Raw genomic sequence first — 18,013 nt, 5'->3', positions numbered from 1 at the left:
CACATTGACAATGCCACGGGAAGCCTGTGTGCCAGTGCCCGGTGGCTGAGGACACACTGTGGTCCTCCCAGGTGCTTGGCTCCCCCAGGTCGTAAGTTTCAGCTGCTGCACGTCATGGTCACGGGGCAGATGCCCTGCTGAGGACACTGGGCCGCGTTTGCAGACTTGAGGCACCCACATCTTGAAGGGCCTTGTGTGGACACTGCCCTTACCCTCAGGCCGGCCCCTCCTGTCCTGAACTCCCACAGGACTGGTTGCCCGAGGACTGTGCATGTGGGGCTGCAGGACCTCAACAGCCCCAGGTCTCCTTTCTCCATGTGGCCCCCCAACCTGCAGAGATGTGCTGCCTCCAGGCCCCTGGCATCCCAGCCCAGCTGAACCCATGAAGAACAAGCCTCCCACCTTCCCCACCCCAGAGACATGCCGGGGCCTGTCCCTCCATTGAGTCAGTCTCTCACACACGCACCCAAACAGGTGACAGGGCAAGCCTGCCCCACCCATGCCCCCCACACCATCACCTTGGACCCAGAAACACTGCCCAAGAGGGTGTCGGGCTTCCAAAGACACGGAGATGCGGAGCCACAGCCCATCCCTCTGTGCTTGTGGGTGGAGCATGGCGGAGGGCAGCCCCAAATCGCAGCCCTGGGGGTGCCCGAGTTCACCCTGGTGGTGCCCGAGTCAGAGGCAGCTGCTCCCAAGGATGTGCTGGGGGCTGGGTGGGGTCTTTCTTTGTGGACAGCAGAAAACCAACCATGGGGCCTTCCCATGCCCTTGGTGGCCAGGCCACATCAGCTTTGTGGGATATAAGGCTCCGGCAGCGAGGCACTCCCAGCAGGCCACACGCCCTGGCCTGGGAGTAGAAACCCACAGGACTCTCAGAAAAAGCCCAGAAGCTTGCAGCCTGTGAGGGGCAGTGCGGCAGCTCAGGAGGGAAGAGCTGGCTGGGAGGGTCATGCTGGGCTGTGCCATGGTCAGCCGCCCAGATGATGGCACTTGCATTCTGCCCCCCAGCTCCTTCTCTCCATTTCTCAGCCCTTGACCCGTGAGGAGGAAAGCACAGGACAATGCGGGCCAGGCCCCAGCAGCCAGGTGGGGCGGGTGGGGCTGCTGTGAGGCATGTGAATGCACCTGACTGGAGCAGAGGAAACCAGTTCTTTGGTACTGAAGCAACAAAAAGCTGTCAGGGAAGAGCCACATCTCCTAAGCAAAGGTCGGGGAAGCAAGCTGTACCCTTCCCAGTAGCCCTGAGAGTCCCAGGGGAAGAAAGGACCGGGGCTCACTCCTCCAGGCAGGGTTCCTTCCCACCCTGTTAAGCTAGCCCTGCTCAGCCACCACAGGGCATACCAGGCGGCAGCCAGGGTGAGGATGGGAAGGGCCCACCTCCCTCAAGGTGAGAAGCTGGGCTGTCCAACCTCTGACCTCTGAAGCGAGCCTGAATGCAGGGCCAGCAGCAGGACCCCGAGAGCAGCATAGGGGACACCCCTCAGACTCTCACCCAGCCAGGCACCCAAGCACTAACCCAAGCTTTCCGCACAGCCTGGGGACGCTGGGCCCTCAAGGCTGAATCTACAGTAAATAGACTCTTTCTCACTAAAATTGTGTAACTTATCAAAGAGCCTGCAAGGAGTTTAATCTTTTTCCTGGGAAGAGACAATTTCACCCTGCTTTCCGAAAATGTCTGCTGAGCCCTGTGGCTGAGTCCTGTCTCCCTGGGAGTGGCCAGTTGGCCAGGGCAGCCCCGACCCTACCTGGATCTCCCTGCCCAAGCCTCAGTCTCAAGACCCCATGACAGAGTGTAGGGGGAGGCAGCGTCTCTGAGTCTTCCTCGGGGAACGTGTGCGGGCACAGAGATGGGGACGGGGCAGGCTCTGACCCCCAGGCCAAACCAAAGCTCCCACGCTGTCCATTCACAGCCATGCCTTCCCCTCGAACAAAACAGAAAGTACGAAACAAGGCTGCCTTTTAATTGCTATCAGATATTCGGATATCCCGTCTGACGTCAGCAAGGCCCCCGCGCCCGGCCGGAACCCGCAGGGATGGAGCAGCACTGCCGCCTGACTGCACCGAAGGGCTGGGGCAGGGTCGCTGTGCCTCTCGGCCTCCTTGCTGCCACCGTCTCTGAGCCTCGGGGTGCCTGGTGCACCATCTCCTCTTCGGGTCAGCCCAGCCTCTGGCGGCCCTCGGAAGGAGGGGAGGCAGGGGTCGGGGGGTGAGCCGGAGGCGGGGGTCCTGTCACGCACACATGCAGACTTGCCCTGTGTTGGCTTCGTTTGTTCTCCTCCTTTGCTAAAATGATCAGATAGTCCCGTGAAGCAGCTGCCAGCCAGGTGGACAGGGCAGCGGTGCTGGGATGCTGCCCGTCAGCTCCTTGGGCGTCCTGAGGCCCTGCCCTACTTCTGTATCTGGAACAGGAAGAGCCGCAGGTTGATGTTCTTGGCGGCCAGCAGCTTGTTGCACTCCACGGAGTCAATGATGGGCAGTGGCACGTAGTCCGTCTCGTTGCTCTCGTTGGTGAAGACGAAGTGGTAGATGACAGGGCTGATCCTCACGTCATCGTAGGGGCCCTTGAGCAGCAGGAAGGAGCACTCCAGTGGTGCTGTGACCTTGCTCTTGAGGAGGAGCTGAAAGGACAGCGTACGCTTGCACGACAGGTTGGGGTTGCGCTCCGAGTCATTGACGCGAGCCTTCAGGACCCACGTCTGGTTCAGCACTGTGAACCTGGGTGTCTCGTAGTACAGGCGCGTGATGAAGTCGTCTGTGCGGTACGGCCGGAACTGGACCTCTGTGGAGACAGACAGGGCCGGAAAGAGCCGGCTGTTAGTGTGGGCAGGGCTGGGCAGCAACGCCTTCCCTGACCAGGCCGAGGGCAGGCTCAGCCGAGGAGGAAGGCAACTTACCCGGGCACCGAGCTCTGCTTGTCACAAGCAAGCCAAACGCAACTATGGCAAATGGAGGCGCACACAAGCTTTGAGGGGAACAACTACAAACAGAATCAACATGGATTAGCTGGAGAGAGTCCAGAGGCTGCACGTGTCAGGCCACACCCCAGGCGTGCCCGACCCACGCTGGCCTCCCTCATCGCCCCGAGTCCCGGGTGTCCCCCAGGGCGGGGTAAGCAGACACACAGACAGGATGCGGTTCCGAGAACAAGTGCACTTTATTGGTTCTGATACAGAGGAGCTGCCAGAAAAGCCAGCAGGCGGCTGCGGCACCCAGCCCTGCCCGAGGGGAGCACCAGGTCCAAGGGCGCCAGGCCTGATCCGGAGCTGCCAGTCAGCAGGCAGCCCTGCCTGCATAGTCCTCTTGGGCAGCCCACAGCCTGTGGCCGGCAAGTCCCTCCGCGGAGGAGTGGGTTCCCAGGTGGCCAGTCTTTCCTGTATGAATGGGGCTTCCCACCTGGCCACGGCCACAGCCACAGTGCCCCAGCCTGCCTAGACTCCATGAGACCCTGGTATCTCCAGGACAGCTAAGGCTGCTACTCACCACAGGCTGTGGCTGCCGCAGAGACCCCAGGCCCTCAGCCTCTCTGGCCTGCTTGGGCCCACATCCCGCTGGGCACAGTCCAGGCAGCAGGGCGAGACTGGCTGCCCATGACCGCCCTGCTTGCGCCACGCCTGGTGCTCTGAGCTGGCCGCCTGGTGTGGGCTGAGAGTAGAGGGACGGAGCTTCCTCCAGTGGCCCCAGTATCAACAGGTGCTTCTTGCTGTCCTCTGGGCCAGACTCTGGCCTGGCTCCTGCTCCCCGACATGTTCAAAGGCGGTGGCAGTGGCCCAGAGATCCAGTGTGCCTGCGCACGCATCCAGCCTGTGCGTCTGTGGGTGTCCACTGCCGGTTCTACAGTTTGAGTCGGGCACCCTCAGCTTGTTCTGGAGCCCTGTCCCTGCACGGCTTCGTGCCAGCCTTGAGAGGCCCACGGCTGGGGCAGTGACTGCCTGTAGGCAGGAACTCACTCGGCAGGGTGCTCTTCTCGCTCCAGGGTCCGAGGGGCAGGCCCCTAGCTCCCAGGCCCCCTGAGACCTGCTTGCTTTCTGGTTAGACCCTGACTGTCTTGAGGCTCTGGAGCCCCACAGTGAGATGCCACCTTGCGGGGGTGGTGAAGCCAGGGTGGGGAGGACAGGTGGGCGGGGCTGCCGTGAGAGCCACACAGGTGTGCACCTGGGGTCTGCCTCGGCCTCTCCTTCTGCTCAGTCTCCGGCCTCTCTTCTTGCCCGAGGTGTCCTCCTGTCCACCGGGAGCTTGTCCAGAGCCCAGCCGTCTGGTGCCGTCAGTGCCCAGTGCCCAGAGCCTGCTGCCCCCAGGCTCCTGGCTGCCAGCCCCCCACGCCCACACCTGTGTGGCATGCAGCAGGCGGCGGGGCGCCTCACCTGTGTAGCCGATCTTCTCGAAGCTGAGCAGGCTGAAGATGCTGTTGTACAGCTGCATCTCCTTGCGGTGGCTCTGGTCCATCCCATCTAGGATCTCCATCAGCTCGCTGCCTGTCTTGGTCGGGTGGGCACATGCAGCTTCGTGCACTGTCAGCTCGTGGAAGGGGCCGTGCCATGGGCAGCCGATGCGTTTGTACTTGCACTGGGTTACCCTGGGGGAGGCAGGCACATCACTCACAGCCTGAGCCCCCAACAGGCGGCTGCAACAAGCTGTCCTCCCACATGGCTTCCATCCAGCTAAGAACCCCTTCCTGCAGGACACACGTAACTGTGAGCCCAGCCCCCAGGATGAAGTCAGAGTGGCAGTGTGTGGAGAGGAAGGAGACAGGCAGTAACAGGGAGAGAGAGGGGAAGGAACAGTGCAAGCTTGAGCCCGCATGCCCCGCACCGCGGCGTGGTTCTCTCCTCTGCCTGGCAGCGGCGGTCCTGTACAGCCTCACTGCAGGAGACTTGGTGGCTGCCTCCACTGGATGGGTAGCCATGGGCAGTGTAGCCTCACACCAAGCTCCCTGAGGTCCTGTGTTGGACACGCTGTCCTGGGCCCTTCATGAGGCTCCCCCACAGCCACAAAGAGCGCTGGAAGGCTAGGCTCATGTCTGGGTAACAACTGGACGCAGAACCTGCCTGTTCTCATCCTGTGCAGGCACCGTCCCCCAGGGCCGTCGCTGGGCTACACAGGTGGCCTCCGAGGCCCAGGCAGCAGGGACGGCCAGACCCCCCTGCACAGGGCCCTGCTGCACCAGGGTGGGCTTCCAGCAGTCCTCAGCCCTGCCTGTGAGGCTGAACCCCTGACCCTCAGTTACCTGTCCTGGCATTCCTCTTTCTGGTGCCTCTCCAGGAGGGAGCGGGGAAACTGGCGCAGGCAGAAGCCACACTCTGAAGGCAGCTCGCTCACGGCTTTCTCCACGGCCAGGTTCCGGCAGCAGAGGCTCTTACTGATCTCACAACGACAATTGGGGCACGTGGCCTGCTCCTCCTTCAGCCGGGCATCTGCTAGTAGGTGGATAAAACAGCCAGCGCACATCAAGTGACCATTAGTACACTGCGAAGAAGGAAAGGGAGACGAAGCTCACAGACCTGCGGGCTTATGCTCGCACACACCCGCCCATGCCCGTCAGCTCTGGCCAGGTGTCCTGAGGGACTCCAGCTAGTGCAGAGGGGCGCATGTGCCTGTCCCGAGTCGTGTTGGAGTGTGGTGAACACTGAGAGCTGCTCAGGAGAGACAGGCAGAGCCAGCTTGGGTTCTTGCAGAGATTAGAGGTCCTAAGGGCAAGGCCTCATCAGCTCACAGAGGCGACAGCTCGCCCTGGCAGTGATGGGTGCAGCCACCTGAGGCTTAGAGCCAGGCTTTTCCCTTAGGGACCAGCGACTGCCCTGACTCCCCTACAGGTCCAGAGTTTGGGAGCCCTCCAGAAACGCTGGGCTCTTGGCCAACACTGTCAGGTGGGGAGCGGACACGGCTCCCACACTGGGGCAGGCATGTTCTCTAGGTCTTCAGAAAGGCCATTCATCCTGGGTTGAGAGGATCTGGCTCAGAGAGGTCCTGAGAGGACCAGCCTAGCCTGGCCCTTCTATTCCAGCCCTCCCCAGGGAGCCCAGGTGAGAGGAGGCAGCTGTCCCCCCATCCAGGGAGGTCGGCTACCTGCAGAGGCCTCCTCAGAGCTGGAAGGCAGGAGCCAAGCTGGCCCAGGACAAGGGCAGGTGAGCACACGGGGAGTGCCTGGGGAGTGCGAGTGGGAGTGGGGGCTCTGAGTGGGTGCCCAGCCTGCTGGGGTAACCAGGGCTGGCAGGAGCAGGGCACCTCCCGCTGGGCTCCCTGCCTGTGTGGGCTCCCAGCACAGCCAGTGGCCCATCCTGGCTCTCACTCCCTCAACATAAGCCTCGAGCGTCCACTTGGTGCCACTGAGAGACACTCAGCAAGCTGCGGTCCCAGCCCGTAGGGGCTCCCAGCATGGGAGGCGGGAAGCCCAAACCAGAACCAAGAGGTCCAAGAGCAAACAAAGCCTTTTGTACCTGAGCAGACACAGCTCCCACAGCCCTGGCTGGAGTGGGGTGTGCAGGCTGAGGCATTCCAGGGCCAGACAGGAGTGACAGGGATGTGATGTGCCTCCCACCTAAAGACTCACAACTCACTGAAGGGAGCAGTCAGCAGAGTTGCTCCTGTCCTGATGCCTCTCCAGCAGCTGGCCCAGGCTTGCCAGCCATGCAAACCTCCAGAAAGCCACTGGGCCACCGGCTTCCTTTGGGACCTGGGACCCTCTTGAGAATGGGATGTGGTGCAGCAGAGGGGCCTGCCCAGGCCCAGCCTCTCTACAAGGTGTGTGTCAGGGAGGGGACACTCACAGGGCCCTGCCTGGTGGTGCTGGGAGGCCACCCCTGCACATCTGGGGCCCTGGTAAGCCTGAGCTGCCATCCTGTTGCTTCAGCGGCCTGTGCACCCCAAGCTAAGGAGCGGCCAGATGCTGGGGCTGTTTGCTCAGCACCTGTGAACCAGGCCTAAGGTCTGCTGAGTCAAAGGACCTACATGTGGAGAACCGACAGTGGGGACAAAGCCCTTTTTCATGGAATCCACCTCCACATGACCACCACCCATTACCTGCCTTCAATTCTCAAGTTCTCAGTTTGGTTAAAAATTAAAATGACAGGCAGTGGCTCATACCTGTAACCCCAGCTCTTTGGAAGGCCGAGGCAGGCAGGTCACCTGAGGTCAGGAGTTCAAGACCAGCCTGGCCAACATGGTAAAACCCCGTCTCTACTAAAAATACAAAAATTAACCAGGCGTGGTGGTGCATGCCTATAATCTCAGCTTCTCGGGAGGCTGAGGCAAGAGAATGGCGTGAACCCGGGAGGCGGAGGTTGCAGTGAGCCGAGATGGCGCCACTGCACTGCAGCCGGGGAGACAGAGTGAGACTCTGTCTCATAAATAAATAAATAAATAATTAAAACATACACAGCTGCCTGAGTCTGGCTCTGATTGGGTGGGGACAAGCTGAGGCCTGCCCCAGGAGAAGGTGTGAAAATCCACCAGCTAAGTCCAGGGGTCAGTGGTGGGTGGACTCTGGGCAGGAGTGGGCACAGACGCTGTTGAAGCAGCTGTCCCACGGGAGGCACAGACCAAGGGCCCACACCACTGCCTTCTCACAGCCCCCCACCCTGGAGGCGTACCACTCCATGTGGCCAGCTCTAGACACCTGATGAGACTGCCCGCGTCCCCTGGACGAGGTTCTGGGCCCAGCTCTGCACGTGCAGTGTGTCCTGAGCACAGGCACAACGGTACTCTTCTTGGCTGTGGCCCAGCCCCCAAGGGAGTTCCAGGCAGGGCTGGAGCACCTGATCCCACCCACTAAGGCCATCTGGCCTCTCTTCCTGGCTCTGGATAGCCCAGGAAGATTCGAGGTGGAGTCCTGGACCCTCCCAAGGGAGCACTGAAGCTACTGAGCACATCACCACTTACCTCCCAGCACTGCCAGCCTCTCCCCCGAAAGCTACCCCAGCTCCTGGGCCAGTCCCTGGCCATAGGCCTCATTCCTTTGGGGCCTCTAGACCCCAGCATGGGCTCAGTCAATTCCATACCATGGGGAGGCAGCAGTGGCCCTGCCCTCCTCTGGCTCCCTCTGGGCCTCTGAGAGGAACTGCAAGCTCTGAGGAGACACAGGGCCACTGCCCCTTCAGCCGCAATGGTGCCTGCCACTCAAGTCAGAACACAGGGAGTCCCTAAGGTTCCCTGGACCACACTGGCCCAGCAGCCAAGGGACACAGCCACACCCACCCCCAGACCCTCCTCACTGGTCAAGGGACACCCTCCAGGTGCACGGCCCGGGCCCGACCAACACTCAGCCCAGGAGGTCTGTCCACAGCAGGACGGTCACCCGTCACAAGCTCCAGAGCCTTCCCCACCATCTGGGTCCCCTCAGCCCCTGAGCAAGACTCTGGCTCCACACCAAGGCCAGGCCACAGGCAGCTGCATCCTTGGCCCTGGCAGCATCTGGTCAGATGCACCTGATTCTGACTTGTGCCCACCACCTGACAGAAGCTGGGCCCTGGAGGGCTCCACACGGTCCAGGGGATGGCATGGGGCAAGGCCCCCAAGAGCCCAGGCACCTTCAAGAGCAGCTGCTGCAGCACCCAGGCCAGGCCACCTCTCACTACCAGCCAAGAAGACTCCACGGGAGGCGAGAGGAGGGAATCCCACACTCCCCCACAACCAAGGATGACATCATGGGGATGACATCACTGGGGTGATGTCACATGGGAAATAACATCACGGGGTGACATCATGGGAGACTGACATCATGGGGGGACTGACATCACAGAAACATGACATCACAGGGGAATGGCATTATGGGGGTGACATCACAGAATGATATCACATAGATGACATCAAAGGGGGATGACATCGTGGCAGGCTGACATCACGGGGTTGACATCAGAGGGAGTATTGGCATCAGAGGGGATGGTATTGTGGGGAACTGACATGATGGGGGGACTGACATGGGGGATGACATCATGGGGGTGATATCACAGGGGATGGCAACATGTGACATCACAGGAATGTCACATGGGGGAAATGATGTCACGGGGTGACACTGCAGGTAATGCTACCACGAGGGAATGACATCACAGTGGACTGTCATCACAGGGTAATAACATCACAGGGCCTCCTGGCCCCTCCTAGGGCAGATGTGGGCTTGAAGCCACAGTGCTGGGCTCAGACCCCAGCCCACAGGTCACCAGTAGTATGACCCTGGGCTCTCTTCTTGGGGCCTCAGTTTCCTCACGTGCACAGGTGATGAGTATAGGACCAGCTTCATTCTGTGCTGATGAGGTGGGATGGGACAGGGTGGCACTGCCCCACACCCAGCAGGCACAGAGGAAGTATCACCACCTTGGGAAGCCATGGCGGAGCTGCTGGGGCTGCCAACCCCAGGAGCCAGACCCCAGGCCCCTCTGCAGATGCTGATACACACAGGTGGCCCAGAAATGGCCATTTGCACCTGCATCCTCAGGACAGCACCCAGCCCTCCCCCCTGCCAGCTACAGGCAGCTCATGCAGACCCAGGATCTCCACTTGAGCTACTTCTTCCCTGGGGTTAAAGGGGAGCTGAATGGGCTAAACAGGCTCAAGAAGGAGCCCTGACCCTGTCCCCCAGCTAAGGGCCCCGACTTTCTGGTGGTCCCAAGGTCCCTATGGTCAGCTGGCCTCGTAGGAACCTTTTCGAGCCTGGACTGCATGGGTCTCTCAGACCCCGGGGACCCCCTGTTTTCCACTGGAGGATGGCATAGTGCCCAGGCCCATGGGAGCAGTGCCCTCACTCACCTAGGGCTCAGGGACCCACCGGCCCTTGACAGAGGTCGTCAGAGCCAAAATGCAGCCAAAGGGCTTCCCTGTGGCACAAACCACAAAAGCGCTGCTCAGCCAGTTGGAGGTCCCCCTTCCTCTGCCATCTGCATGCAGGCCCCACCAGGGCCAGTGGTGCTTCAAGACACACCCCACATGCTCGGCCCCTGACCTCCTGGATCAAACATGGGTCTGAGAGGGACCGGCACATTGTCCAAGGCCACACAGCTGATTAAGTGTGAAGCCAGGACTCAAACCCTCTGCCCAGGCTGGATTTGAAATCCCTCAACTGCTACTGCTGTCAGACCTCAAACGGGGGCCAGTCAATACCCAGAGTCAGGCTCACATTCAGAACAAGGCTGCTTAGATCTAAAAGTAACTCAAATGATAACCACCACAGAAAATAAAAATTCTCAATTAGCCAGATTCCAGAACCTCTTCCTTGCTCCTGTGAGTTTTAAATACCTAAGCAGACATAGTTACAAAGATCTTTCTTTTCTGCCACTTTCCTCACCACAAAGAGCAAGTCAGCTGCAGTCCTGTACTGCTGCCCAGGAGACTGGGGAACAGGGGCCCGAAGTTCCTTGGACATGTGGATGGTGACTCCATCCCCACAGGACTGTGCACTGTTGGGCTGGCTGGGGCTGTGGGGCTCAGGCAGAGAGGAGTCATCTCTGCTTCCTGGGCTGTTATCAATGGGACCGTCAAGATGTGGCAGAAACATGGGCGCTACAGGCGGGAGGGCAGGTGCATACACCAACCCACCCACAGGACAGAGTGGACACACCCTGGTCAGATGGGGCAGGAGAGGATCCTTGTAGCAAGGAGAGAAAATCTCAAAGTGGGAGCGCTGCCTCCGTCGGGCCCAAGAGGTGGGCAGGGGGAGGGAGAGGACACCTCAGGCAGGAGGGCACGGGAGTGGCGGGGCACTGTGCAGGGCTGAGTTACAGGGAGCGGCTGGAACACATCTGAGAGGCCTCAGCCCGGTCCTTACACGAGAGTGAGCTTGTTTTCGCCTTAAGAATGCCCCAAGAGGGGTGGGAACAATGTGCAGTCCCTTCCTCCAGGTGCCAGCACCAAGGCCCAGGGTCTCAGCTGACATCAGCAGGAAGGGTCAGGGCCAGGTCTGTCTTATGCAGGACCACACTGGGCCTCATCTGAAGGGCCAAATCAGAGGGAGAGAAGTCAGGGATGAGGTTGCGGCTGCAACGTCCCGGGCACTAGTGAGGCTGTGTCTTCCCAGAGAAGGTGCCCCATGGGCAGAGGTGCCAACAGGCCACACTGCCCTCAGGCCACAGAGCAGGGAGCCAGCAGGAGCCACCCGACCACCTGCTCGGCCTGAATAGTCCAGAAACTCCTGCACGGGTGTCCCTGCTGGCCCTGCTAGCCCTCTTGCCACCCACCTGAGACTCCAGAAGGTGGCTGTATACCTTGTCAGGCCAGTCACCCAGGACACATCCAACACCCACACAGAGAACATCAAAGCTGGGTCTTGCTGTACCGGCTGCAGCCCCAACCTGACGTGACGCAGGACTCGGCGGTGGCAGAAACCGTTTGCACGAGGGCCTCAGTCTGATACCCAAGCAGGTTTCCCAGCCTGCGAGGCATCATCGTGCAGGCACAGGCCTGTGGGTCAGCCGGCCCTGCAGGCCCAAGGGCTCAGACCTGGGGCACCACCCGAGGCTTCCCTGCCAGCACTGGTGGCATCTGGTATCTGGATGACAAGCTCTCGAGTTACTGAGGACCCAGCCAACTCCAGAGGCCCATGGGATTGTCCCCCACAGCCCCAGTGCCAGGCACAACACACAAGGTTCAGCATGGATACTCCCATCTTCATCTCACCAGAGTTGGGGACTGTCTGAGTCAGCCCCCAGCTTGGCTGGTGCCCACCCTGAGCCATGTGTTCTGCTGGGGTCAGGAAAAGCATTCTAGCAGGAACAGAGAGTAGAACCTGCTGCATTCCTGACACTGGCTGGCTCGAGACAGCCAATCAACACAGTCACCAAGGAAGGCTAGTAGAATATGGCAGACTGAGCCCAAGCTGGGGTGATGGCCAGCATGGGCCCAACCAGGGACACACAGAAGGCAGCATGTAGAGGCCCACACCATCTGTGCCCAGATTCTCCAGGGAGCAGAGCAGGCAGGAGTCCAGGTCTCCAGGTCTGTGTTGACCTTCCGGGGGCGCCACTCACAGCAGAGGGCCACCCCCCGGAGGTGTTCTCAGCAGCATTCGGGGAGGCCAGTGCCCACAGCACTCCTCGCTCAGCTGCTCTGTTCCCAGGGAAGTCACTGAGCAGAGCCCTCAGGCCAGGGAGGGCCACCAGCCAGGGCAGCCCCAGTGCCTTTGGTCTCCATTACACCTGCTCAGCTCCCTGCCTCTGGCCGCCCAGGGCAGAACTCTGCTCCGCACTGTGCAGGCCGGTTTGAACCAGCCAGGCTAAGGCCTGGTCACCAGGAGCTCCGGTCAGAAGCAGAGCCATCACTCTGTGTTGGGCCAGCCTAGCTGGGAGACAGAGTGCACCAGGGACCAGTATCATGTGGCCCATCATCACCAGGTCCAGCTGCAGCTCCAGCCCACCCACCAGTGGGGAGACAAGGAGAATTCTCTGTTCCCCTGTGACCTCACACCATTGGCTTGGCTTGTTGGAGTCTCCCTCGAGATCCAAGAAAAAAAGAGTTCTGGCCGCGTACAGTGGCCTGTAATCCCAGCACTTTGGGAGGCTGAGGCGGGCGGATCACCCAAGGTCAGGAGTTCGAGACCAGCCTGGCCAACATGGCGAAACCCTGTCTCTACTAAAAAATACAAAAATAGCCGGGCATGGTGGCAGGTGCCTGTGACCCCAGCTACTCGGGAGGCGGAGGTAGGGAGAACTGCTTTAACCCGGGAGACGGAGGTTACAGTGAGCCGTGATTGTGCCACTTCACTCCAGCCTGGGTGACAGAGAGAGACTCCGTCTCAAATAAAGGAGAGTTCTTCCACCTGGGAGGATCGAAGGTTGTGAGCCAGGAAAAGGGAGCTGGAGAGTGGGCACATCTTGGAAGCCAAGGTACTGCCAAAGCCAAGAAGTAACTGCTAACTCGGAGCCAGTGGCTCTGAAAAGTGCTCCCCTAGCTGGTCCTGGTGCCTGACACCCAGGAAGGTGGGTGAGAGCCAGCGATCTCTCCCTACCCAGGCACACTGGGATCCTCCCAATAAGGTCATGCCAGAGCAATGACTTGGAGATCCAGATTTTGGGGAAATGGTAACCCAGACTAGCCCTACACCACCTGTTACAAAAGTAGCTCCTCATCCAGGCCCCTAGTTTAAACACAAGCAGGGAAACGAGGCCCCGTTAGCTACTTTACTTCCAGCTCCTGTAAGTGTAAAGAAAGCTGACAGGAAACCTGCTTCATTTCTCACAAGGACTGGGGAGTTGAAAAGAGGGGAAGACACAGGGAAGGTGGGGACACTGTACTCTGCCTCTGCGTGTCAACCAGTTTGTCCCTGCTGCTACCTGGGAAGGGTCATGTCAAACCCACCTGGACCAAGTACCCTCTCTAACAGCCCTAGATTGTTTAAGGGCTGAGTCCAACTGCCATGTGGATGTGAAGATGGGGGAGGAGGGGTGGGCCGGCCTCCTGGAGCACTGGCTGCCTGGGAAGCCTGGCCTGGCCTGGCCTGGGTGAGGTGGGCAGGAGCCTAGCATGGGGCATGGCAGGTCCAGGTGGATGCGGGGTTTGCCTGGGCCTGGAAAAGGTACCCAGACTGTGGGGCTTGTTGCAAATGGTTCATCCCGACAAGCAGCAATCCCCTCTCCCTACTGTTCTTCAAGATGAAGTGGAAATGGACAAAGTGAAAAGATTTTTCCACCCAGGAAGGTAGAAAAGATGTCCATAGGATGTTCAGGAGTGGAGGGACAAGCTCGGGGGTGTGGCTGCCAGAAGAATGGGGAAGGAGCTCGGGAGCACAGGACTCTGAGCCCAGGGAGCTTGGGACCGGGTGGGTTGAGGGGAGCAGTTGTGGGGTAAGGGTCAGTTTGAAGGTGTGGGTTGGAGGAGTGTTGAGGGGACCGTGGGGAAGTCTAGAAAAGAGAAGGGAGAAGTAATCGGAAGACAAGCGATTGAGATCGGGAATTAACGTGGATCAGAAAACAGAAAAGGGGGGTCCCGAGCTGAAAATAAAGCCCCGAGAGGAAGACAACGAGGAGCTTCAGAGCAGGCGCTGGAGCCCCGCTGGGCGAGGAAGTGGCTGTAAGGGCCGGAGAGAGTTCCTGGCCGCCGGGCCCCGCGGGCCTGGCCTCCAAGGAGACGCGGATCCTGGGGCCCAGCAGCGGGGGCTGCAGCCCCGGGCTGGGCCGGGTCGGGGTCGGCCGGCGGCCCTACCTGGTACACGGAGGCCTTGGGCAGGTCCAGGCACACGGTGCAGCACAGCACCGAGTAGAGCCGCTCCTCCAGTTTCCCGCTGCCGGCCGCCGCCGCCGCCGCCGCCGCCTCGGCCGCCTCGGCTGCCCGCAGCCGCTTCTTGGGCGGCGCGTCGGGGTCGCCGGCCGCCTCCTGCAGCTGTAGCTGCCGGGCGCCCGCCAAGCCCGCCTCGTCCGGGAGCCCAGGCCCCGCCGCCTCGCCCAGCGCCGCCGCCGCCGCCTGCCCGGCGGCCGCCCCGGGCCCGGCTCCGACCCCGACCCCGACCCCGGCCGGCACAGCGCCCGCGGGCCCCGCGGCCGGGCCGCCCCCGCCGGCCTCCTCGGCGCCGGACATAGCGACCGGCCGGCCCGGCGGGCGGATGCCGGCGCGCTCCCGCGACTAGAAGTTAAGGGTGCCGCGCGCTCCCGCCGCTCTCCTGCCGCCGCCGCCGCGACCCCGCAGCCCCGCTCCCTGCGCCGCCGCCTCAGTGGGCCCGGCCCGCGCGTCGCCCCGCAGGAGCTGCGGCCACCGACCCCGGCACGGCCGCCATCTTTGTTTTCGCTGTGCGATTCCCCCCGCCCCGCCGCCACCACCCCCTCGTCTTCCCCGTCACGTGAGCTCCGCGCAGGGCCAATGGCAGCGCCGCTTGGGGCGAGAAAGCGCAGGGGTCAGAGCCAATGGGAGTGCGAGGGCCTCCAAGGGCCCGCCCCTGCAGGAGGTGGGCGGGGAGGGGGCGGGACCCGCGAGAGTCGCGGAGGGACGCTCACCTGGGGGCAGGGAGGCCCACGCGAGCTGCGGCGCCGGCGCAGCGCCCACACTCCACGAGCCAGCGGCAGCTGCCGACCCCTACGGCGGGGTGTGCCTGCGTCTTTGTCCCCCAAGACTCAGGCTCGTGTGGTAGGGGCTCTCGCCCGGCTACCCGCAGGGGAAGGGCACAAATGAAAATCCCCGCGGGCTACCCATCTCTGTCGGGTGCGGGACCCCTTAGGTCTCCACAGTAGCAAGCGGAGAGACTTCCGGGAGAGGGGACTCCAGACCCCTAATCCACCGGAATCTAATCCTCTGCTAGTCCGAACCCCCATCCTAACCCTGGGGTTGGAGGCTGAAGGGGTCCACCGAGGAAAACGAAGGTCTTAGGGAGTAGGGCTGGCTTCCACAGGCCGGAGGTACACAGGAGGGCGAATCAACTCTGGGAAGGATGTGCGTTTCTTCAAACGGCTGTGGTACAGCCCTCCCCTGACTCCACCCTACCCGTCAGTTATTGAAGGTCACTGCCCCAGAGGACCACCTGCAGGCCAGGCCAGGATATCTGGAACTCCACCATGTCCCAGGAGAGTAAGGGCCTAGGGCTGTCTTCTCAGCCCAGAGGTCTTCCTGACAATGGTCGAAAGGAGGCCCGGCTGCGTGAGGCCCCATCCTAGTTCCAGTACATACCCTATCAGGGTAACCGGCTGCTGCCCTGAGGGGCCTTAGGAAGCTCACTGAAGGATCCCTCAATCCCTCTCAAAAATGGGCAGATTCCATATTCCTGCAAAATTCCTAATATTTATTGGAGTCTAGGCCTCTTCTCTGGATCCACAACCATGTCCAGCCCAGAATCAGGTCCCCCAAACGTGTTTGGGACCCTGTCCCTTTCATTCTGGTCTACGCAAGTCCCCACACGTGGCCAAAGGACAGCACCCAGACTCTGCTCCTGACCAGTCAGTGTGCAGCAAGCCCACTTCAGTGGGCAGGAGAGTCTACCTCTAGGGGAGAAGGCGCCAGGAGCAGGCAGGTGAGAGGGAGTGTTCAGCAGGGCAGAAACCCTGCCTTGCTGTATCCAACTGTCATTCCCACTGCAGGCGCTGTGTATGCAGGGCCCGGCAGTAAGCCCAGCTGCCTGCAGCCAGGGCCCAGCGACAGACATCCTCCTTCGGTAGCAGCAGCAGCCTGTCCTCCTCCAGCCGGCTCAGGAGGCCTGCCACACCCAGCATCGTCCCCCCCCACATCCCATAAGTGTTGGCCGTGAAGACAGCTACAATGAGGATGGTCACTGCGACCACCAACAGCATTGCCTGACCAGCCACAGAGCGGCCCTCAGGGCTGAGGTGGCTGCCAGCCACTGCTAGCACCATGCCTCCTCCCAGGAGCAGGTTGGCAGAGGAGCGGTCCCCATTCACCCAGTGGAAATCGAAGGCCAGAAGGGGCAGGCCGATGACGGTGGCCACCCAGGCTCCAGCAAGACAGTCTTCATGTGTGCTCAGCCCTGGGGCCAGCATGATGGTGGCAGCCAAGACCTGGAGCAGGAAGCCAGCAGCAGCCCCTCGACTTGCCTGTCAACACAGGGAAGGGAGAACACGTGGGAAAAAGAGGCCGGGGCCACCCTTTTAAACAGGAAAGGGTTTTGGGCTTCCATGGAGACCTGATCTTAGATGCACTTCCCACCAACCTCTCCCTAATTCAGGAAAGTACGTCCTTCGGGTTTGGGAGGTATGGGGATGCGCCCCCGCTCAGCCCCGGTGTACTCACCTGGGCTGTGCTCACGGCGGCGTGCAGAGACACCACTCCCAGCACCAGATGGGACAGGGCTGTGCTCCACTCGGCCCCCGGCTTGGGGGCCATGGCACCTCAGGCGGTAGTAAGTATGAGGACGCAGATAGGAGATATTCAACTTTGGAGAAAAAAGTGCGAAGCCAGCGACCTGGAGCCCTAAGCGCGGCACTCTAGTACGCCCAGGTTCCAGGGCCCCATTACTGGATGTTAGAAGAGGTTCAGTCTTAGATTTTCCGGATCCCTGAGGCCACTGCACACACCTGTGGAAAATAAGAACCTAATTCAGCTGAGAAACGGGGGAAAACGACTCGGTCTAGGTTGGGGGTACGTGAGCCGTGGGGCCCTGGAGCCCAAGTGGGAGTGCCAGGCTTGGGGAAGAGAGAGCGGCGGGGCGCCGCAGGCCCATGCGGCGGCCTCGGCCTGCTCCCTGCGCTCCGGGAGGCGCCGTTCTGGGAGCCCACGTCCAGGAGGCGCGATGGCGCAGGCCTCCGGGCGGCCGGCCGTGCGCAGTTAGCGGCCTGCGCAGTCCCAACGCAGCGGCGAGCGAGAGGCCCGAGCCTGACCAACGCACCGCCCACCGTCGTGGGCCCTGATTCTTCTGCCAGGCTTCCGGGTGCGGGAGCGAGCGCGGTCGGGAACCTCCACCAGCGAGAGGAGCGGAGGCTAGAGCGGCCGGGCGGGGCTAGAGCAGCTGGGGGGCGGGGCCTGGGGGGCCAGTTGGAGGCCATAGGAGCGGGTGGGGTCGGGAGGAGCTCGGGGACCAGAAAACGCTGTTTGGGTGGGTGGGTGGACTTAGTGGTTTGGAAGCAGCTTGATGAGGGGAGAAGGGCCGGGGCGGGGCTGCGAGGGGCGGGGTCTGGGCGGGGCTGCGAGGGGAGGGTGTCTAGGCGGGGCTGAGGGGAACAAGATGTAGGCGAGGCTGAGAGCTGCGGGTCTGAGAGGGGAGGGGGCCTGGGTGGGGCGGGGCCTGGGCCCCCATGCGATGGGGTCTGGGCGGGGCTGCGAGGGGGCGGGGTCTGGGCGGGGCTGCGAGATGAGGGGTCTGGGCCAGACTGAGAGGGGCCGAGAAGGGAAGGGCCTGGGCAAGGCTGCAAGGGGCGGGGTTTGGGCGGGGCTGCGAGGAGAGGGGGCCCTGGGCGGGGCTGAGATGGGCGGGGCTCCGGGGAGGGGAAGGTGAACACCCGCGTGTTGAAGGCTCTCCGAAACCGGAGCGGTGGGGGACTATGCGGAGGGCGGGAGAAATTCCGCGGGAGCCGTGGGCACTCTCAGCCCGGTGTCCGCGGTGTAAGGGTTGGGGCGCGCGGCGCGGCGCCGTGAGAAGCGGCGGGTCTCCAGGTGC

At 61.8% G+C, this 18,013-nt stretch overlaps 1 protein-coding gene across 5 annotated transcripts; it reads right to left on the bottom strand.

The window, feature by feature from the left end:
* Window positions 1-1,946: 1,946 nt before the first annotated feature.
* Window positions 1,947-18,003, bottom strand: LOC105464219 (zinc finger TRAF-type-containing protein 1). Of its 5 annotated transcripts, none has more exons than XM_071067581.1 (4): window positions 16,651-17,239; window positions 5,228-5,466; window positions 4,365-4,576; window positions 1,947-2,782 (listed from the first exon to the last, which is right to left on the bottom strand). In XM_071067581.1, exons 1-4 carry the CDS (start codon window positions 16,741-16,743, stop codon window positions 2,391-2,393), a joined length of 936 nt encoding a protein of 311 aa, XP_070923682.1. In that variant the 5' UTR covers window positions 16,744-17,239; the 3' UTR covers window positions 1,947-2,390. The 5 variants fall into 5 exon arrangements, with proteins under 5 accessions (XP_070923682.1, XP_024643247.2, XP_070923681.1 ...); XM_024787479.2 differs by lacking the exon at window positions 16,651-17,239 and adding an exon at window positions 14,125-14,714; XM_071067580.1 differs by lacking the exons at window positions 1,947-2,782; window positions 4,365-4,576; window positions 5,228-5,466 and adding exons at window positions 15,668-16,454; window positions 17,856-18,003 and having other exon boundaries at window positions 16,651-16,934.
* Window positions 18,004-18,013: the final 10 nt, after the last annotated feature.

Source organism: Macaca nemestrina, chromosome 8 (assembly GCF_043159975.1).
Source record: "Macaca nemestrina isolate mMacNem1 chromosome 8, mMacNem.hap1, whole genome shotgun sequence".
NCBI classification, from domain to species: Eukaryota; Metazoa; Chordata; class Mammalia; order Primates; family Cercopithecidae; genus Macaca; species Macaca nemestrina.
Note: the sequence above shows the minus strand (reverse complement) of the source record. Positions and strands in the feature narration are given on the sequence as shown.